The following is a 23,368-nucleotide window of genomic DNA, read 5'->3' as shown; positions in this document are numbered from 1 at the left end:
CGACTTATCTTAGAAGCTAGATTAACAAAAGGCAAACCTACGTTTCTAGCATTTGTAGACTTAGAGAAAGTTTTTGACAATGTTGACTGGAATACTCTCTTTCAAATTCTGAAGGTGGCAGGGGTAAAATACAGGGAGCGAAAGGCTATTTACAGTTTGTACAGAAGCCAGATGGCAGTTATAAGAGTCGAGGGGCATGAAAGGGGAAGCAGTGGTTGGGAAGGGAGTGAGACAGGGCTGTAGGCTCTCCCCGATGTTATTCAATCTGTATATTGAGCAAGCAGTAAAGGAAACAAAAGAAAAATTCGGAGTAGGTATTGAAGTCCATGGAGAAGAAATAAAAACGTTGAGGTTCGCCGATGACATTGTAATTCTGTCAGAGAGAGCAAAGGACTTGGAAGAGCAGTTGAACGGAATGGACAGTGTCTTGAAAGGAGGATATAAGATTAACATCAACAAAAGCAAAACGAGTATAATGGAATGTAGTCGAATTAAGTCGGGTGATCCTGCGTCAATTAGATTAGGAAATGAGGCACTTAAAGTAGTAGATGTGTTTTGCTATTTGAGGAGCGAAATAACTGATGATGGTCGAAGTAGAGAGGATACAAAATGTAGACTGGCAATGGCAAGGAAAGCGTTTCTGAAGAAGAGAAATTTGTTAACATCGAGTATAGATTTAAGTGTCAGGAAGTCGTTTCTGAAAGTATTTGTATGGAGTGTAGCCATGTATGGAAGTGAAACATGGACGATAAATAGTTTGGACAAGAAAAGAATAGAAGCTTTCGAAATGTGGTGCTACAGAAGAATGTTGAAGATTAGATGGGTAGATCACATAACTAATGAGGAGGTATTGAATAGAATTGGTGAGAAGAGGAGTTTGTGGCACAACTTGACTAGAAGAAGGGATTGGCTGGTAGAACATGTTCTGAGGCATCAAGAGATCACCAATTTAGTATTGGAGGGCAGCGTGGAGGGTAAAAATCGTAGAGGGAGACTAAGAGATGAATAGACTAAGCAGATTCAGAAGGATGTAGGCTGCGGTATGTACTGGGAGATGAAGCAGCTTGCAGAGGATAGAGTAGCATGGAGAGCTGCATCAAACCAGTCTCAGGACTGAAGACCACAACAACATGTAGAAATGTTCCATATTTAACTGCGAAAGAAATGATGTTAATTTTATTATTAACTGTCGCTAATACAGTTTGTTCAATATGAGCACTAGAGACGTCGATGAAATGCTGCACAGCGCCAGTTATGCACCTGGTGGCCAAAAATGGAAGTATTTTTTGTCCCGTTAATCGGCTTTGCATTAACGCATTAGCATGTCTATCAAGTTCCGCTGCTATAGGATGATTACTCCCCTCACTGAACCCCATGAGTAGCTGTGCTTTAATTATAGCCACCTGTGACTAAAATTTCCGAAATGTGTTAGTATTTGTGCAGGAAGGAAACTGACGATTGCCGAGGTAGACACGATATAAACGGCAGACTGGAATTTATAATGGGTCTATGGTCCCTTACTCAGAAATGAGCGTGTGTTGCTTGCAGAGGTTGAGGATAGGTGAAGGATCTATTGTCCAGCGCCGACTGCGCCTACTGAGCGATATTGTTGTCAGATGCAGCTGAGCCGACAGTGAGTAGCAATGTGGTTGTTGCAATGGCGTAGCGGGATTTAAGTATCGTTACCGTCTAAGAGTATTCACAGTGTCGTCGGCTGATCCTCAGCAAACAATAAGAATCATAACGGATAGTGACAAAGTATCTGTTTTACCAAAACTGCTCAGTCCGTAGCTCGTGGTTTAGTGGTAGCCGGCACGGTAGCTCAGCGTGTTCGGTCAGAGGGCTGTGTGCTCTCTGTAATAAAAAAACTGAGTCAAGGAATCAACGATCAACTTGAATGGGTGTCTTGTGACGTCCGCCCAGACCAAACGCAACGAACTATACCGAAAAAAAAGTGGTTAGCGTTGCTGTCTGTGGATCATGGCGTCCCGGGGTCGATTCCCGGTCGAGTTGGGGATTTTTCTCTGCCCAGGGACTGGGTGTTTGTGTTGTCCTCATCATTTCATCTTCACCATCATTCGTGATAGTGGCTAGATTCGACTGCATAAAAAATTGGAATGTGCAAAATCTGGGACTTTGTACGGGCGCTGATGACCGTGCAGTTCAGCGCCCCACAAACCAATCATCATCATCATCAAAATTGCACATAAAGTCATGGAGTGCAGATATAATGCGTTCGTGTCTACCGCGCTCTTCAATGGATTCTAGTGAGGCTAACTTATTACAAGAACGTGTGACAATATTTCTACGTATTTGAACTTAGACGTGAAAATATGTGTACGAAAAATGTAGTGACTGTGTCCTATTCCGTTTGACGAGAATATGATGTTTAACTTACTGCATACTCATGTGACCTTGATTATTGCAAATACCTCTTTTCAAAGAATATAGCATTATTAGCAGCTAAAATTCGAATGAAACGGCCGCCATAGTAGTTAAAAACGATCAGCTCTTATCCTGTAGGTAATGGTAATTAAAATAGAAGTTTAGGCTGCTACATTATTCGATCTTTAACAACAAAAAATTTAATCAGGGGATTTTTCAAGAAGAGAAAGGAGTATGTTAGCATCTAACACAAATTTTTTCAGAGTATTTGTCTGGAGTGTAGCCTTGTTCAGAAATGAAAAGTAGTAGAGAGTTAGTTGAGACAAGAAGGGAACAGAAGCTTTTGAAACTGTGATGCTATAGAAGAATTCTGAAGATCAAGAGGGTAGGTCGAATAACTAAGAAAGAGATAGTGAACCGAGTTGTGAGTTGACTAGAGACGTATCCTGAAGCAGGAAGAAGTGGTCAGGTTGTTAAGGGGAAAGTTGAAAGACGAGGGGGGGGGGGGGGGGGGCGGGAAACTTCGAGAGGGAGTATAATAAACTCTGAACGTAGCTTGCAGTAGTTATGCAGAGATGAAGAGGCTTACGCTGGACAGACTAGAGTGGAGATCTACATCAAACCAGTCTTCGCCGGCCGCGGTGGTCTCGCGGTTAAGGCGCTCAGTCCGGAACCGCGCGACTGCTACGGTCGCAGGTTCGAATCCTGCCTCGGGCATGGATGTGTGTGATGTCCTTAGGTTAGTTAGGTTTAAGTAGTTCTAAGTTCTAGGGGACTAATGACCACAGATGTTAAGTCCCATAGTGCTCAGAGCCATTTGAACCAAGCCATCAACCAGTCTTCGGGCTGGAGACCACAAGTAAATTACTAATTGTCGTGTGGTTAGTTTGTACTTAAAAGAGTCCAATTCATTAATTAGCTGGATGCCAGTCTGATTGCTACAACCCAACTGAAACGTGCTATAGAGTGCATCCAATCCTTGTCGAGTATAATTTGGGTGGGGTGGGGTTTGGCTGGAGGTCGTCTAGGCGGGGGCTCAATTTTACAAACATGAAACATCCTTCTTCACAACTGTCAATTCATATTTAACTGACCTGCAGCCCAATTACCGTTATGGGGGTAGGGCTTGAAACAAGAGGATAATAAAATGAAATTCCTTCAGCATGACATAGCAAAATTTAAATTACTTTTTGCCCTAGTAAAGAAAATTGGGCCAACAGCAACAATAGCAACTATATACGGCTATCGACCACACCGTAGACACCAAAATGAAAACAGCTTCCACAGATAACCACTTAGAAAATCAACAATGAAAACAACAACTCTCTTGCTTCATTAGGGCTTATTTACGTAAGCACTGAACTAAATCTAAATTAAGATCTACAAGCACTCCAATCACTAACTACTCACCAAAACAACGATGCGTACCAGAGCGTACTCGTTTCCTGCCTGCGGCCTGGGAAACAAAATCGATATACAATTTCTGCGTTGGAGTTTTTAGATATTTCAGAGCCAGTGTACCGTGTTTAGTATATCCCATGGGGGAGGGAGGGGGGGGGGGTGACTTAATAATGGAAGAAGCTTTGCGCGCTCGGACCATGTCTTAACGCCGTAATATATCTGTCTATACCTTCCATATGCATGTTGGAGGTTGTTTTAAAAACACCCAAGTGGTTCCCACTAGACGCTGGTGATAACAAGCGAATAATATATGTGCAACGTGCGCAGGTACCGTTGTGCAGGTGCGACTACTATCCCCAGTACGGCAATATGGGATGCCATTTCTCACAGAATACGGCGTAATCAGTTCCCCTCTTCTGTTTTCTGTTTGATTGCCTTGAAGGACTCATCGTCTTCCTGATACATCGCGAGGTCCATAAACAACGCTGGGAAATTACCCCAATTCTCTTTCTGTATCTTACTATCCTGGTCCGGCCTACTGACCTCAGTCTCTTCAGAGTCCCCTTGAAACACGCGACTCAGCCTTCTCAGTAACATTGCAAGTCCCTTTTTCATGTCTGACCTCAAACTGAAATCCCGAAATTCGAGTAACGGCCCTGGCGATGCGGCCTGCTTACCTCGACTGCGCCAACACCCAACTCACTTGTCAAAACCTGACCGTCTGTCTATAACTGAATGGGTTTATTTTCCAGATCGTCTCTGAATTTTTCCAAGGCGAACATAATCACCAGTAGTAAAGTTCGTATACAAAGTACAACATCCCTAGCGATATTTGTCCTCTAGAAGCATACGAAACTAGCCTTCACCCCTATGGATACTCTTGAAATAATAAAGCCGCTACACTGGCCATCGAGGAGTCGGTTCTCACGATGAGTTCCTTATCAAGTCCGGTATTGCCAAGAGAGAGGCTCAGGGCCTCCTTCAACCCGTCGAATGTTGTTTGTTGGCATTCACCCCACTCGAACTACCAATTCTTTCTCCTTAATTCCTTTAGTGGCCTAGCCATTCCAACAAATCTTTGCTATTTCCTTGTCATTTCTCACGGAAGGGTCCATTCATTATCTGTTTCGATTTTCTGCTAGTGACACGATATCCTTCAATAACGGTATCTCAGGGAACCCAACACTTACCTTTTCACGAAATTACAAAGAAATCCAGACAATTACCTGCTTGCAGGCGTTGATAAATATCGACGGGGGCAGTTGAAAATATGTGCCCCGACCGGGACTCGAGCCCGGGATTTCCTGCTTACATGGCAGACACTCTATCCGACTGAGCCATCGAGGGCACAGAGGATAATGCCACTGCAGGGACTTATCTCTGGCATGCTCACACTTCCAACTTACTGCCCACACACTACATGTGTAGTGCCCCTGCCTACATACTCCTTACTCTCGGCAGTCAGTCTACAGATTTCCATAAGAGTTCGAGCAATGTGAGTGCATCCGAACGGAAGAATATCATTGGCCGGTAAGCCTTATCTGCACCGAGTGATCAATGGTATCCACACACCTGGCTGAAAACGACTTACAGGTTCGTGACGCCCTCCATCGGTAATGCTGGAATTCAATGTGGTGTTGGCCCACGCATAGCCTTGATGACTGCTTTCACTCTCGCAGTCATACGTTCAATCAGGTGCTCGAAGGTTTCTTGGGGAATGGCAGCCCTTTCTTCACAGAGTGCTGCACTGACGAGAGGTATCGACGTCGGTTGGTGAGGCCTTACACGAAGTCGGCGTTTCAAAACATCCCAAAGGTGCCCTCTAGGATTCAGGTCAGGACTCTATGCAGGCCAGTCCATTTCAGGGATGTTATTGTCGTGTAGCCTCTCCGCCACGGGCAATGCATTATGAACAGGTGCTCGACAGTGTCGAAAGATGCAATCGCCAGCCCCGAATTGCTCTTCAACAGTGGAAGCAGGAAGGTGCTTAAAACTTCAATATAGGCTTGTGCAGTGATGGTGCCACGCGAAACAACAAGGGGTGCAAGCCCCCTCCATGAAAAATACTACCACACCGTAACACCACCGCCTCCGAATTTTATTGTTGGCACTACACACACTGGCAGATAACGTTCGCTGGGCATTTGCCATACCCACACCCTGCCATCGGATAGCCACATTGCCTACCGTACGTCTTTGTGCTGCACGTGTCCCTTCACGTTTCCACTTCACTATCACAACGGAAACAGGGTACCTAGGGATATTTAGGATTGTGGAAATCTCGCGTACGGACGTGTGACGTAAGTGACACCCAATCACCTGACCACGTTCGAAGTCCGTGAGTTCCGCGGAGCGCCCCATTCTGCTCTCTCACGATGTCTAATGACTACTGAGGTCGCTGATATGGAGTACCTGGCAGTAGTTGGCTGCACATTACACCTAATATGAAAAACGTTTGTTTTTGGGGATGTCCGGATATTTTTGATCACATAACGTGCTAGTGCCTTGATTAGTCTCCATGGCACCCATCATACTTTCTTCCCTAACGACCGAGCGTGCCGATTGTAGTCTGCGCTCAGTAGGCCTGCCGCTTCTTAATGACCCATACTCTCACCAGTTCCGACGCCTATGAGCAGACGAACTCTGGTGTGGTTGATATCTGTCTGGGAAGCGTTCTGGATCAATGCGGCGAGCGGTTCGTCCGTGGCACTCAGCTATTCCATACATTAAGTGCATGACTGCAAGCTCACTTTTCGTATACTGTTCGATGCTACTCGTATGCTAGCTAGCGCTCAAATGAGAAATCCTTTCGTTCCCCTCCAGTACTCTCGTGTACAGCGCCAGCTTGCGGCACACAACGGTGTTTGTGCCTTAGGTTGGTATGCAACTCTCAATACTTATGATGTACCCCCACCTCCCCTAAAAGTTGGTCGCAACGTTTGTGGGACATCCTGTATATAAAAATTAGATGTATATATGTGCGTTGCACATCTCCTAATCCCTGGATCGATTTCAACCGAACTGGGTACACATATTACTTACTATCTGGAAATAAACACTGTGGAGGTGAGGACCGGGAAGGATGAGGTGGAGAGAGAAGGGGTAAGGGGAGGCGACGGAGAGAAGGAGGAAGGGGACAGAGTGAGGGGGAGGAAGAAGTAGACAGAGAAATGGGGGAAGTGGAGATGAAAAGAGGGAGGTAAGGGGAGGAGACTAACAGAATGGAGGGAAGAGATGGTTGGACAAAGGGTGAAGGAGGAGACGGATAGAGGGAGGGGAAGGAGGAAGTAGACAGAGAGAGGTGGGAGGATGAGATGTCTGTAACATATGTGACATACGCGTACACGGGCGACGCCCCGGGTAAAAAGCGAATGAAGAAATAAAAATAGTAGGCGTTAATTTCCGGCTGTATGACACTGCGCTGTTTGCCTGTACATCGGATAAAATTCAGCACCGAATGTGAGAGAAAGTTTGAAAGCAGTCATGATAAGCAATTACAGTAATATCTAAATCGTACGTTACCTGTGTTCTGAAAAGAAAGTGGAACACGTTAACATCAGAGTTTTCTTGGTCTAGTCAGAAGGCCGCTGTAACCGTGGCCAAAACGCCGGTTTCATCAGTAATATTTACAATATGGTGTTGTAAGATACCCAGAAAAGTTCTGGTCGCGGAAGCCTACGTAATTAAAATACAAAAAAATTAACGATAAAGTCATTAAGGCAGTAGGAGAGCTCTGTAGGTAGGGTATTTGTAAACAATGACTAATGGACAGGAGGCAAAAAGTGAAGAAGTATAAAGTAAAATGTAGTGCTTTTAGTAAAATACATAGGTTACTAAATATTAACATCGCCATTTGCATGTAAACCAAAATTTACAGTCATTGTGTTTTATGAGTTTTGGCTTACGGAGTGGAACATGGAATATTAATATCAAAACCATCAAAAAATGAAGGTTATTCTGCGCGCAATGGAGAGTGCATGTTGGGAGTTACTGGGAGAGACAAGGAAGAGAAATGTACCTGGGAAAAGGATGGAGTGAAAGACGTAAAGGTGACCGTGAGATGCCTGGTGAATGGATAGTAGATGGACCCCACACCTCGACATCGACCTGGTGTATATTAGGTAGATAGCATTACGAAACACGCACGAGCAGCAAATCTCTCTCTCTCTCTCTCTCCGTGTGTGTGTGTGTGTGTGTGTGTGTGTGTGTGTGTGTGTGTGTGTGTGTAGCTGGGAACAGTAGGACGTAATCTGGAAGTGAATCAAAAGTGGCTGATGATGTTGACGATTATAATGATGGTGGTAACCTTCAACAGAAAAGGTATGATACACAAATTGTGAGTCTAATAGAAGTTAGCTAAAAAATATCTCTCTATCCAATTAAGTACAATGCAAACGTTACGTGCAAACTGACAGAAGCACTACACACACACACTGAAAAATTAACAAAGGAGTTCAAGAAAATGTCCGTCTCCACATTTAACACATGATCTCGGAACTCATAATTACTGGGAAAATATCAGCAGTAAACCCAAAACAGTTGAATACCCTAGTCTGATAGTGACCTACTAGAAATTAAAAAAAAATTAATAACGATTACAATAATTTCTAAACAATGCAATGTGCAGTCTAGTATCACGTGGTCGCAATTGCACTACTCAAGCTACCAACATCCCCCATGAGTAAATTAAATGGATGGTTCAAATGGCTCTGAGCACTGTGGGACTTAACTACTGAGGTCATCAGTCCCCTAGAACTTAGAACTACTTAAACCTAACCTAAGGACATGACACACATCCATGCCCGAGGCAGGATTCAAACCTGCGACCGTAGCTGTCGCGCGGTTCCTATATGTAGCGCCTAGAACCGCTCGGCCACCCTGGCCGGCCAAATTAAATGGATGAAAAATCAGTAGTCAGTAGTTAATGGATTAATTAATGAATTAGCTGTAGCAACATATTCCTCCTTTGTTGATTATGAAAAGCTTTTACACAGTGGTCAAAAACTACAAAATGTCGACGCCAGCCTTTCTGAAATTTCCACACCACACTGTTTGAGAAGCAAGTCCCCGATGGTGCAAATATTGTTCGGAAGATACACGAGTAATTGTGTTGTATGACGGGAATCTACAGATGCGCATTTTCCGTACCAAGAAACAATAAATTATTGCCGTCATATTGCAGGACCTGGAGGCATAGGTGTGTGCAAGGGGGGTGTGGCCGGGTGGGGGGGGGGGTGTATGTTGAGGGCTGTAGGGTGCGCTTGTCCCCTTCTTGAATCTGGATACAGACTTTTTATTCAGAACTCTCACACATTTCTAGCAGTGACTCTACTGAATTGCAGGTTTAACACTCAGCAGCCTAAAGTGAATTCTGTTACTTTATCAGTCACTATATATCTTTCCGTGTTTTTTGGTTGTCACGCTATTCACGGAAAATTATGACAGTTATTAGATCTGGTAGTGTTTTCTGCGCTGTTCTACAAGCTGAATCCGAAACTTTTCAAAACAGTGCCGAAATAGTGTCCTCAATCTTTTCTCTGTCACTTCCTCATGCAGCCCTTATCGAACTGCAGGTTACACAACGGAATCACAACAGAAGGGTACTGTTTTCTATGGGCGAAAAGATTCGTAACGATTTATTAGACAGACATTCACTTTTACAGCCCAGCTGTAGCTGTTCACTTGAAGAACGTGACCATGCTATACTGTAGAACGCCATTTTATGCTAAAGAAAGGAGGAAAACAATTGTGAAATTTCAGTGTGGAAAAGATGTCTGCTCCAGGTATTGCGGCTTTCTCAAGCTCTATGAGGTGCAACACAGCACCATACACATTCACAAAACTACGAATTCTGCAGTCAGTCGGTCTGAGTGTACCCATAATGTGATAAACGCAAGAGACGAGGACTGCCTTGGTTCAGTCCTCGGCAGTTAAATGGCGGTTCTACCGGACAATTTGAGGGCGATTTTGGGAGCTTTCCCACATTTTTCTAGTAGAATGCTGGCGCCAACCAATCAAAAAAAATTGGAAATTTCAAAATATATTTTATTCAACCTTAGTCATGTTAGTTAATATTAAAAACAGAAAGCATGGAAGTAATGTGATAAATTCATTAACATGATGGGTTGTGAAGTTTCGAAAGCAAACGAAGTGTTATAGACCTCATCACAGTTGAATAAGTGTTATTTAAAATTTTCTCTCTGTTTCGTGGAACATTAAAGAGAGGTTCTTTGTTGGTTATTTTGATTGGCGTACAAATTTATTACTCGTTCTAAATTTTTATGATTCGATTTTTGACCTCAGTACCTGCTTAACATTACTGAAATCTAATATTTTTTTGTGAAATCTTCTAATTATATCTCATATTTCATACATTACCATGGATGTAATTATATGATAATATAGTTTTAGAATGTTGAATGAAAATGGTAGGGTGAATTTTCAAATAAATAATATGAAAATATTGCATACACTATTGAAAAATGTATACTGTTTAGGTACGAAATTAATCTGTTCTAAAAGTAGTCAGTGGGTAATTATCAATACTTTGAGATACAGTTACTTTTGTACACTTCCTGGCGAAATTCGTAACCTACTTGGGACGGGACATGTTCTCAAATTCACCCTATCAACAACGGTATAAAAAATTGGTAATTCTAGAATTTCGCCCCCTCTTGGATACGTTTTTTCGGACGCCCATGGCCACGCGGAATGGCCGCGCGGTTAGAGGCGCCATGTCACTGACTGCGCCACCCCTCCCGCTGGAGGTTCGAGTCCTGCCTCGGCCATGGGTGTGTGTGTGTTGTTCTTAGCATAACTTAGTTTATGTAGTGTGTAAGTCTAGGGACCGATGACCTCTGCAGTTTGGTCCCTTAAGAACTCACACACATTTGAACATTTTGGACGCCCATGCCTGGAGGCAATGAACTCGAAGAATTCTTGGCAAGTGGAGCAGCACTGCCGCTAGCTTCAGATGTACTGTATGTGTGACACCGTGTTCTCATGTTGCAGCGACGTACGTGGGCGGCGGCTACATCAACGCGACCACGGAGGCCATGTTCGACACGGGCCTCGCCTGGTGCCAGGTGCCCTTCGGCTACGGCCTCAGCCTTATTCTCGGTGAGTGCTCCTGACTTCTCACAGCATATTTTCACCTCTGAAAACTGCCCGACTATTAATTATTATTCTCGACAGACCGGCTATCAAACCAGTAAATGGAATACGTATACGGGGAAAATACGATACCTTCATATCACATGTGCCCAGACCTTCGAAACCTCCAAGGTCCTCTGTGTAGCGCGAATGATATCCTTCATTTTGAACAGTAGTAATTTGTGAAACGCTTTGAAAAGTTAAAACTGGATCGGTATTCGAAACAGACTTTTGAATCTGGGAGGTACCACACTTACCAACAAGGTCATCCGAGCAGCTCTCGCGGCCTTACTCGCTCTTATTTGCCAATACGTAGATCTTGTATTGTATTGTATCGTATGTTAACCACGGACCTAGAAACGACGGAGAGGCTCCGTCCCCGCCGCAGCCGCAGTGGTCCATAACCACACGACGACTACCGCAGTCCGCTTCACCCCTCCGCCGCCCCCACTTAACCCAGGGTTATTGTGCGGTTCCGTCCCCGGTGGACCCCCCAGGGAACATCTCACACCAGACGAGTGTAACCCCTATGTTTGCGTGGTAGAGTAATGGTGGTGTACGCGTACGTGGAGAATTTGTCTGCGTAGCAATCGGCGACATAGTGTAGCTGAGACAGAATAAGGGGAACCAGCCTGCATTCACCGAGGCAGATGGAAAACCGCCTAAAAACCGTCTACAGAGTGGCCGGCTCTCCGGACCTCGACACAAGTCCGCCGGGCAGATCCGTGCCGGGGACCAGGCGCTCCTTCCCGCCCGGAACGCCGTGCGTTAGACCGCCAATCGGGCGGGCTACATAGATCTTACTCCTCCACATAGCAGAGTGTGTCTTGTACATAGCTGGAAGAATGATATAACGGAAAACTGCTTTCTTTGAAGACTGGAAACATCACTCTGTACGAAGCAGTAAGAGAGAAACAAAGACAGACTAAACCTTTGAGTTATATTATGAATTCCCTGTTTTGGTAACATGTTTGCAAAGAGCTTAGGTCAGATTTTGAATTAAGTACGGTATGCACTACATTGCAGAGTGAGTATTTCGGTTTGCAAGACATGGTTCACTTTATTTTGTTGCAGACATCAGTGCAATCGTTTCTGTAACACACCGAAGCGCAAAAGAAACTGGTATAGGTGTCCGTACTCAAATACAGAGATAACTAAACAGGCAGAACACGGAACTGCTGTAGATAAAGCCTATGTAAGACAACAAGTGTCTGGCGCAGTTGTTAGGTCGGTCACTGCTGCTACAATGGCAGGTTATCAAGATTTAAATGAGTCTGAACGTGATGTTATAGTCGGTGCACCAGCGATGAGGCACGGCATCTCCGAGGTAACAATGAAATGGGGATTTTCCCGTACGACCATTTCACGACTGTACCGTGAATATCAGGAACACGGAAAAACATCATAATCTCCGACATTGCTGCGGCCGGTAAAAAATGCTGCAAGAACGGGACCTCGACAACTGAAGAGAATCGTTCAACGTGACAGAAGTGCAACCCTTCCGAAAACTGCTGCAGGTTTCAATTGTGGCCCATCAGAAGGTGTCAGCGTGCGAACCATCCAACGAAACATCATCGATATGGCCATTCGGAGCCGAAGGCCCACTCGTGTACTCTTGATGACACACAGCTTTAGGCCTCTCCTGGGCCCGTCAGCGCCGACATTGGACTGTTGATGACTGGGAAAGTGTTGCCTGGTCGGACGAGTCTCGTTTCAAATTTTATCGAGCGAGGATGGACGTGAACCGGTTTGGAGACAACCTCATGAATCCATGGACCCTGCTTGTCATCAGGGGACTACTGTTCAAGCTGGTGGAGGCTCTGTAATGGTGTGGAGCGTATGCGGTTGGAGTGATATGAGATCCCTGGTGCATTTAGATACGAATCTGACAGGTGATGCATATGTAAGCATCGTGTCTGATCACCTGCATCTATTCATATCCATTGTGCATTCCAACGGACTTGGGCAATTCCAGCCGGCCGCTGTTGCTGAGCGGTTCCTTAGGTTAGTTAGATTTAATTAGTTCTAAGTCTAGGGGACTGATGACCTCAGCTGTTAAGACCCATAGTGCTTAGAGACATTTAAAGCATTTTTGGCAATTCCAGCAGAACAATGCGACACCCCACACGTCTAGAATTGCTATAGAGTGGCTTCAGGAACGCTCTTCTGAGTTGAAACACTTCTACTGGCCACCAGACTCCCAGAAATGAAACTGAGTATACAGGGTGGTCCATTGATAGTGACCGAGCCCAATATCTCACGAAATAAGTGCCAAACGAAAAAACTACAAAGAACAAAACTTATCTAGCTTGAAGAGGGAAGCCAGATGGCGCAATGGTTGGCCCACTAGATGGCGCTGCCATAGGTCAAACGGATATCAACTGCGATTTTTAAAATAGGAACTACCATTTTTATTACATATTCGTGTAGTACGCAAAGAAATATGAATGTTTTAGTTGGACTACTTTTTTCGCTTTGTGATAGATGGTGCTGTAATAGTCACAAACGTATAAGTACGTGGTATCACGTAACGTCCCGTCAGTGCGGACGGTATTTGCTTCTTGATACATTACCCGTGTTAAAATGGACCGTTTACCAATTGCGGAAAAGATCGACATCGTGTTGATGTATGGCTATTGTGATCAAAATGCCCAAGGGGCGTGTGCTATGTATGCTGCTCGGTATCCTGGACGACATCATCCAACTGTCCGGACCGTTCGCCGGATAGTTACGTTATTTAAGGAAACAGGAAGTGTTCAGCCACATGTGAAACGTCAACCACAACCTGCAACATATGATTATGCCCAAGCAGCTGTTTTAGCTGCTGTCGCGGGTAATCCGCACATCAGTAGCAGACAAATTGCGCGAGAATCAGGAATCTCAAAAACGTCGGTGTTGAGAATGCTACATCAACATCGGTTGCACCAGTACCATATTTGTATGTACCAGGAATTGGATGGCGACGACTTTGAACGTCGTGTAGAGTTCTGCTAATGGGCACAAGAGAAATTACGGGACGATGACAGATTTTTTGCACGCGTTCTATTTAGCGACGAAGCGTCATTCACCAACCGCGGTAACGTAAACCGGCATAATATGCACTATTGGGCAACGGAAAATCCACGATGGCTGCGACAAGTGGAACATCAGCGACCTTGGCGGGTTAATGTATGGTGCATTATGGGAGGAACGATAATTGGCCCCCATTTTATCGATGGCAATCTAAATGATCCAGTGTATGCTGATTTCCTACGTAATGTTCTACCGATGTTACTACCAGATGTTTCACTGCATGAGAGAATGGCGATGTACTTCCAACATGATGAATGTCCGGCACACAGCTTGCGTGCGGTTAAAGCGGTATTGAATAGCATATTTCATGACAGGTGGATTGGTAGTCGAAGCACCATACCATGGCCCGCACATTCAACGGATCTGACGTCCCCGGATTTCTTTCTGTGGGGAAAGTTGAAGGACATTTGCTATCGTGATCCACCGACAACGCCTGGCAACATGCGTCAGAGCATTGTCAAAGCATGTGCGAACATTACGGAAGGCGAACTACTCGCTGTTGAGAGGAATGCCTTTACACGTATTGCCAAATGCATTGAGGTTGACGGACATCATTTTGGGCATTTATTGCATTAATTTGGTATTTACAGGTAATCACGCTGTAACAGCATTCGTTCTCAGAAATGATAAGTTCACAAAGGTACATGTATCACTTTGGAACAACCGACATAAAATGTTCAAACGTACCTCCCTTTCTGTATTTTAATTTAAAAAACCTACATGTTTCCAACTGTTCATCTAAAAATGTGAGCCATATGTTTGTGACTATTACAGTGCCATCTATCACAAAACGAAAAAAGGTGGTACAACTAAAACATTCATGTTTCTTTAGGTACTACATGACTATGTAATAAAAAATAGGGGTTCCTATTTTTAAAAAAACGCAGTTGATATCCGTTTGACCTATGGCAGCACCATTTAGTGGGCCAACCATAGCGCCATCTGGTTTCCCCCTTCAAGCTAGACAAGTTTCGTTCTTTGAAGTTTTTTCGTTTGACGCTTATTTCGTGATGTATTTGGCCCGGTCGCGATCAATGGACCACCCTGTATCTGCTGTTCAGAAGAGATCTTCACCAACTCGTACTCTTACGGATTTATGGGCAGCCCTGCAGAATTCATGGTGTCTGTTCCCTCCCGTACTACTTCAGACAGTAGTCGAGCCCATAGCATGTCGCGGTAAGGCTCGTCCGCATGCTCGTGGAGGCTCTACACGACATTCGGCAGGTGTAACCGTTTCTTTGGCTTTTCATCGTATTTTCGTTTAAGGTTTTTAATGAAGACTTCCGGACACATTTCCTAACATTTGGTAATAGTGGCTTGTGCGGTGGTGCTTTATTTGTACACTACTGGCCATTAAAATAGCTACAACACGATGATGACGTGCTACAGACGCGAAATTTAGCTGACAGGAAGAAGATGCTGTGATATGCAAATGATTAGTTTTTCAGAGTATTCACACAAGGTTGGCGCCGGTGGCGACACCTACAACGTGCCGACATGAGGAAAGTTTCCAACCGATTTCTCATACACAAATAGCAGTTGACCGGCGTTGGCTGGTGAAACGTTGTTGTGATGCCTCGTGTAAGGAGAAGAAATGCGTACCATCACGTTTCCGACTTTGATAAAGGTCGGATTGTAGATTAATGTGATTGCGGTTTATCGTATCGTGTCATTGCTGCTCGCGTTAGTCGAGATCCAATGACTGTTAGCAGAATATGGAATCGGTGTTTTCAGGAGGGTAATACGGAACGCAGTGCTGGGTCCCAACGGCCTAGTATCACTAGCATTCGAGATGACAGGCATCTTATCTGCATGGCTGTAACGGATCGTGCAACCACGTCTCGATCCCTGAGTCAACAAATGGTTCAAATGGCTCTGAGCACTATGGGACTTAACATATGTGGTCATCAGTCCCCTAGAACTTAGAACTACTTAAACCTAACTAACCTAAGGACATCACACACATCCATGCCCCAGGCAGGATTCGAACCAGCGACCGTAGCAGTCCCGTGGTTTCGGACTGAGCGCCTAGAACCGCTAGACCACCGCGGCCGGCCCTCTGAGTCAACAGATGGGGACGTTTGCAAGACAACAACCATCTGCACGAACAGTTCGACGACGTTTGCAGCAGCATGGACTATCAGCTCGGAGACCATGGCTGCGGTTACCCTTGACGCTGCATCACAGACAGGAGTGCCTGCGATGGTGTACTCAGAGACGAACCTGGGTGCACGAATGCCAAAACGTCATTTTTTCGGATGAATCCAGGTTATGTTTACAGCATCATGATGGTCGCATCCGTGTTTGGTGACATCGCGGTGAACGCACATTGGAAGCGTGTATTCGTCATCGCCATACTGGCGTATCACCCGGCGTGATGGTATGGGGTGGCATTGGTTACACGTCTCGGTCACCTCTTGTTCGCACTGACGGCACTTTGAACAGTGGACGTTACATTTCAGATGTGTTACGACCCGTGGCTCTACCCTTCATTCGATCCCTGCGAAACCCTACATTTCAGCAGGATAATGCACGACCGCATGTTGCAGTTCCTGCACGGGCCTTTATCGATACAGAAAATGTTCGACTGCTGCCCTGGCCAGCACATTCTCCAGATTTCTCACCAATTGAAAACGTCTGGTCAATGGTGGCCGAGCGAGTGGCTCGTCACAATACGTCAGTCACTACTCTTGATGAACTGTGGTATCGTGTTGAAGCTGAATGGGCAGCTGTACCTGTTTGACTCAATGCCCAGACGTATGAAAGCCGTTATTACGGCCAGAGGGGGTTGTCGTGGGTACCGATTTTTCAGGATCTATGCAACCAAATTGCGCGAAAGTGTAATCACATGTCAGTTCCAGCGTAATATATTTGTCCAATGAACAACCGTTTATCGTCTGCATTTCTTTTTGGTGTAGCAATTTTAATGGCAAGTAGCGTAAACAGCCGGTTTAAATCTTGGTGGCGGAAGAAATAGTCACCAGTAGTTGACAGGGAGGGGGAGGAGTCGTAGCACCGTAAAGTCCCTGGTGCACAGTGCAGGTGTCCCACGGCCCGACCCGCACACTTTACATGCCAGCCCGGTTGGCCCGCCACGCTGTGGAACTGAGCAAAACCTGCCGCGGCAGCCGTAGCTTTGAGCCAGCCCTTGACAGGTTCTCGCTAGAGCTCTGCATCCGCGTTGCGAACTCGCGTGCGCGGCATCCGTTCCCCATCACTCGCTTTGCACACGGTGCGGAAGCACCCAGACAGCAGTTCACTCACCTACATTATGTTAGCGAGCACTCACCGAGTGTTGGGCATCGAGTGGGTGGCTCTACCACACGGCTGAGGAAGTGTGGACGCTATGCTGCTTCGTCTCAAGATAGCAGCAGTAATGAGCCCGGCAAACAGAGAAATGTTTCAGAGTTAGAATTCTTTTTTAGCTTCTATTTCGATGTTTTCTATGGAGAAAGTTGAGCTGTATACTTCAGATCCACCAAGTATTCCCACAGCTACTGGATACGATTATGTATAACTAAAATTAAATTAATGTGATGACTGAATACTGAATGCTATTACAAATCATTGATTTAGCTGTGGAAATGTAAAGTAATATCTCATGAAATAATGCTGGCATTCAGCTTGCAACTAAAATCGCACTGACGTAGACATGTTTTGGACAGAACAATTAAAAGATGTTTACAATGAGGAACGTGACAACTGATTACAATTGTCAAATTTGTTTATAACTGACCAAAAATCTCTCACGGGCTTGTGAGTAAACCGAGCCAATGAAGTCACAGAACCCATTCCAGTTGGTAATGTTAACTGCACTGTCCAGAAACAGGAAATGAAATGATAATTAAATCAAGACCCTAAGCTGTCGACAGGCGTTGATATACATCAACGGGGACAGTTTAAAATGCGTCAAATGTGTGCCTCCACCGGAACTCGAACCCGGGATCTCCTGCTTACTTGGCAGACACACTATCCATCCTTTTTGTTTGTTTTTGTTGATCTCATTTTCTTGGTAATTGTTCGTTGGATATGTTCGGGGCGGACGTCCCATAACACCTGTTAAGGTTCATCGTTGATCCGTTCACTCAGTTTTTTTTATTTGAGAGGGCAGCTCACCCTCTGTCCGAACACGCTGAGCTACCGAGCCGGCGTCCATCTGAGCCACCGAGGGCACAGAGGATAGTGCGACTGCAGGGATTTATCCCTTGCACCCGCCCCGTGAGACCCACATTTTCAACTTAATGTCCACACACTACATTCGTAGTGCCCCTGCCCATTACACTCATTACTCGCGGCAGACAATCTTACCGAGTCCCGTAAGAGTTCGGGCAATGTGTGTGCAGCCAGCGCAGAAGAAGGAGGTCAATGCCCGGTTAGCCTTAACTATATGAAGATGGTATCTGTTCTTTCGGACATGTCAGAAAGAACAGATATCATCTTCATATAGAAACAGGAAAGTTGTGCATGGTGTAGTAATAAGGGAAGCGCATTAACATGTGCGTATTGCAAATTCGCATCCGATGTACAAATGAGCACGAGTGAATGTGTGTATGCAGTGCTCCTTCAGCTGTGTCCGTGACTGATTTTCACTTTTCCTACTGTGCCTCAATTGTGTTATGCCGACCTTGAGGCAACAGGTCCTCCACTTCTCTTGTGATTCTCGGTTCTTCAAAGAACCACATTGTTTTAGGTTATTCAGACATATTTGATCACATTGGAAATGTCTGCGCCATCTAATGACCGTGCTATTAATTAATACATTTTTGCCGTGTACTTGCACCAGCTCAGCAACGATTTCGTTGTAACAAAATTTTTTGCAGATTGTTTAGTTCATTACAACAAAATACCTGTTATGATGATTGTAAGAAAATTTTGGCAGCAACAATTGTTTCAGCATTGTTCTCCTTCAAATGGAGAAATGCAGTATTTCAATGTGTGCCAGAACTGCAGACATAATACGAACTCTATTTTTTCGGGGTGGTAATTAAAACACGGAGTACTCCTCGTAGACGGGGTGGTAATTAAAACACTGAGAACCCCTCGTAGATTAACATAGGTGTAGAAACACCACCACTGGACACTTGGTGCAGTGAAAAGCGTCACTTGGAGCGATGAGTTGTCCACATTGAAGCGCTGCATGCTACTCACCAACAGGACAACATCCAAGACGGAACTACAACATTTGTCAGAACTGGTTTACGAGGGCTGACATAGGGCCCTTTGCGAGTTTGCCATCGCCTCTCGTCACAAAATGATAGAGGAAATTATGCCAAATTATGTACATCCGCTTGTTTCCCTACAACCCCCTGCATTTGAGCTGTACCTTTAGTAGGACAATGCACCACCCACCTGCTTCATAACTGAGGGACAATTGCACGCTGAACACTGCACGGCTGTAAGGATATCTGTGTCTCTGCAGGTTACCTCAAACCAGTCCTATCGAGCATGTGTTGGGACGCCATTGAGCGAAAAGTTCGCGTCTTTTACTCGACTCCGACCACATTCCACGATTCAGCGGTCGTGGATGAAGACATCTCCCCAATACTTTCGGTGTTTCTTGGGACCGATATGATGATGCGTCGTCGCTGTAATCTTTGCGAACTGGAGTGCTAGATGTTACTAAAATTGCTCGTTGAAATATTAATGCCGTCCTTAAATAGCACAATTAATGGCTTTGGGGTGCTGGAAGTTGTGCAGAACTAAGAGGTGAAATATTAATGCCGTCCTTAAATAGCACAATTAATGGCTTTGGGGTGCTGGACGTTGTGCAGAACTAAGAGGTCATGTGAGCCTTTACCGCCGTTCAACTACTGGTGATTATTTCTTCCACCACCAGGATTTAAACCGGCTGTTTAGAAACAATGCACCATCGGACAAGCCCTTGTTACCAAATGTTAGGAAATGTGTCCGGAAGTCTTCATTAAAAACCTTAAACGTAAATGCAATGAAGAGCCAAAGAAACGGGTACACCTGCCTAAGTCATGAAAGTGCTGTGGTGTTTATGTGACAGTCAGCTGTACGAAATTGGCACTATAAGATGCGTCGGTGAAGAGGCGTGACAGTCTGACAGAAAGGAGCTATCGTGTATGAACGTGCCCATGATCATACCGTAAATTAATGTGCCAGATTTTTTGGTAAATCAGTGCGAACTGCCCAACGTGTCTACAAGGAAATGTGTACCTCTTACGGCCATATAACATGGCGTAAAAAGAATGGCCGTTAGGAGATCCTATCCGATATGGACCAGAGACGAATGTCACGCATTATCAATGACAGTTGGTGTCAAACACGACAGAAATTGTAGTTTTCAGTGAGAAAATGCCACTTTCAAATAGTTTACGAGCAAACATTGCGAAAGAAATGGCATTCAATGAATATTTGGAGTGGAGTAAGTTCTACAGGCCATTGCTTGCAGCCGTATGTAGGAGTGCACGTCTAGAGTGAGCCAATCACCGTAGAAAGTGGGTAGAAGTTTTCTTTTTTTTAGACAGATAGAAACAGATTTAAGAATATTAAAACCCAGCCACAGCCTATACAGCAAACTGACCATTGAGGAGAACTTCCATATACAGAAGGCAATAGCGGAAGGAAAACAGGTCTTAAACGAATACACTACACTCTGCAAGGGCACACTATTTAACACATTAAAGGAACTTTACAAATAAAAACAGCACAAACAGATAAAGTCTACACACAAGCACACGCACGCACGTACACACACACACACACACACACACACGAAAAATAAATACACTAAAATCTGCAAAGACGCACCATTTACACACAAATAGGAATACCATATAAAAGACAACACAGACAGCTAAGAAACACACAGAAAACATACACACAGACGCGCGCGCGCACACACACACACACACACACACACACACACAAAGATAAAATGCAAATAAAATTCAAATTTGGCGCCGAACTCTCTGGTGAACAAATGAACACTGACTGGGCTGGGACACATAATAAACCACAATCACACTGTGTTCTGGAGTAGTGGAAAGGGCTTTGCTACGTTATTTGTGGAAAATACTTGTTATAGCTACGTATGCATCACAACATCTCAGCGTGATGCGGAGAATGGAAGTGCTTGTCACACGAAAACGTAAGTAACGTAAGTAAATACGAAAATAGGCGCGAAAACATCGCGAAAAACTAAATTACACTCTGGAAGATAGGTTAACTCTCAGCAACAACAAAAAAATAAATAAACAAAATAAAATAAAAAAACTTACTCATCAACATCGTTTGGTTGCAGATGACAAGCTACCTGTAGTAATTAATACAAAAGTGGTCCAGAAAATTCATGGTCACCAAAGGTAAAGGTATTTACAAAAAGAAACTATCTGTTGTTTGAACTAAAAATGCACATAATTTTATAATCATGTAACAAAAATGTTCACATTGCAGTGGTGCCGAAACATGTTTGGGTAACTGGGTAACTGGCGGACCTCATACCCCAAAAATTTTAACAGTAAACACGGCCAATACAAGGAGCTGCAGATCAAAAGGTGGATAGCAGTATTTGAAGGCGCGTAGTACCATCCGATACGTCGCAATTTTGCCTCTTTTCAGATGATACAAGGATTCGAGTGCACACAGGGCCCAATGAGGCAATGAGCCCGCTGTGTACGAAGATGCTGGTGGTGATCCTGTTAAGTTTATCTTACAGTCACGAAGACCCATTCGTTTAAGTTACAGTGAACATGATTCAGGATGGGTATTTCCACATTCTCGGTGACCATGTGTTCTTTGTTTTACAGCTTTATTGTAAGCTTACTGCGGACAGCACCGTCTTCCGAAATGACAGTGGCCGTGTCCACAGGCGCACACGTCTAAGTTCCTGCATTCTGTCATTCCCTATGGCACCTCGACTAGCCTTCTAAATCACCCGAAAAGCCGTGTTATCAACGAAACAAAAATATGTAGTACGAGGGACATTCGATAAGCAAAGCAACACATTCTTTTTCCAGGCGATTTTAGGTTGAAAAAACGCAGAATTTGTCGTGGGACATCTTGGAAGGTTCCTGCTTCAGCCTCTACACTTTCATGAAGTTCCGATAGGGGGTGGCTCCATACGTAGCCTTCAAAATGGCGTCTGTAACAGTGGTGCACTCCGGGCAGGGACATGTCACGGAGTTTCTTTCGACGGAGAACCAATGCATCGCATATATTCGTAGGAGCTTGCAGAATGTCTACGGAGACCTGACAGTGAACAAAAGCACGGTGAGTCGTTGGGCAATGTACTTGTCATCAACGCAACAAAGTCGCACAAACTTGTCCGATCTCCGGCGTACCGGTCGGCCGCACGCAACTGTGATTCCTGTATTGTTGGGTGTTAGCTGGATGCAAACGAACTTCTTCTCCTCCACACGTCTGCCTTCCTGAGAGGAGCTCAGAAAGCTTCATTGGACTGTTCTTCTCCACCTACCGTACAGCTCAGATCTCGTACAGTTCGTGAATGATGGGGAGGTTACTGATGCAACAAGCCGTTGCCTCCCACGTCGACCAGTAGAGTGGTACTATCCGGGCATACAGGATCCCCCAGCAAGGTGACGTAAGGCCGTCGCGTTAAACGGAGATTATGTTGAAAAGACAAATACGTCTTCGAAGCCAAAAGAGTGGGGAATAGTACTATGTATTGGGATCATAAATCAGACTAACCTGGTGTCAGAAAAAAATGTGTTGCATTACCTATTGAATGCCCGACGTAAATTTGATTACTTGGTTGATTACTTGGTAACTATACAAAATTTATTCGCATTTGCGAATATGAACAATCATTATAAGCTGTGAGTACCGGGCGTGAGTCGTGCTTCGGTAGCTCAGATGGTAGAGCACTTGCCCGCGAAAGGCAAAGGTCCCGAGTTCGAGTCTCGGTCCGGCACACAGTTTTAATCTGCCAGGAAGTTTCATATCAGCGCACACTCCGCTGCAGAGTGAAAATCTCGTTCTGGAAACATCCCCCAGGCTGTGGCTAAGCCATGTCTCCGCAGTATCCTTCCTTTCAGGAGTGCTAGTTCTGCAAGGTTCGCAGGAGAGCTTCTGTAAAGTTTGGAAGGTAGGAGACGAGATACTGGCAGAAGTAAAGCTGTGAGTACCGGGCGTGAGTCGTGCTTCGGTAGCTCAGATGGTAGAGCACTTGCCTGCGAAAGGCAAAGGTCCCGAGTTCGAGTCTCGGTCGGGCACACAGTTTTAATCTGCCAGGAAGTTTCATTATAAGGGATAATTATTTATTTCAAGTTTCTGCTACCATTCACTTTTTATTTTATGCTTAATCTAACATAATGCAACGCGTTTCGAACATGTTCTGTTCATCTTCAAGCGTTTGTACATACATACATACATA

The 23,368-nt window shown here is 44.8% G+C and overlaps 1 protein-coding gene across 1 annotated transcript in view; it reads left to right on the top strand.

Moving 5' to 3' along the window:
- The window catches only part of LOC124594528 (high-affinity choline transporter 1-like), a 378,310-nt gene that overhangs the window by 152,401 nt on the left and 202,541 nt on the right, over positions 1–23,368 (top strand). Inside the window, exon 3 of the mRNA XM_047132900.1 lies at positions 10,798–10,905. Coding sequence (XP_046988856.1) covers positions 10,798–10,905 — 108 coding nt within the window. The remainder of the gene's footprint in view (positions 1–10,797; positions 10,906–23,368) is intronic.

Source organism: Schistocerca americana, chromosome 2 (genome assembly GCF_021461395.2).
Source record: "Schistocerca americana isolate TAMUIC-IGC-003095 chromosome 2, iqSchAmer2.1, whole genome shotgun sequence".
NCBI lineage: Eukaryota > Metazoa > Arthropoda > Insecta > Orthoptera > Acrididae > Schistocerca > Schistocerca americana.
The sequence above is the reverse complement of the archived record's forward strand: the minus strand, read 5'-3'. Positions and strand labels throughout refer to the sequence as shown.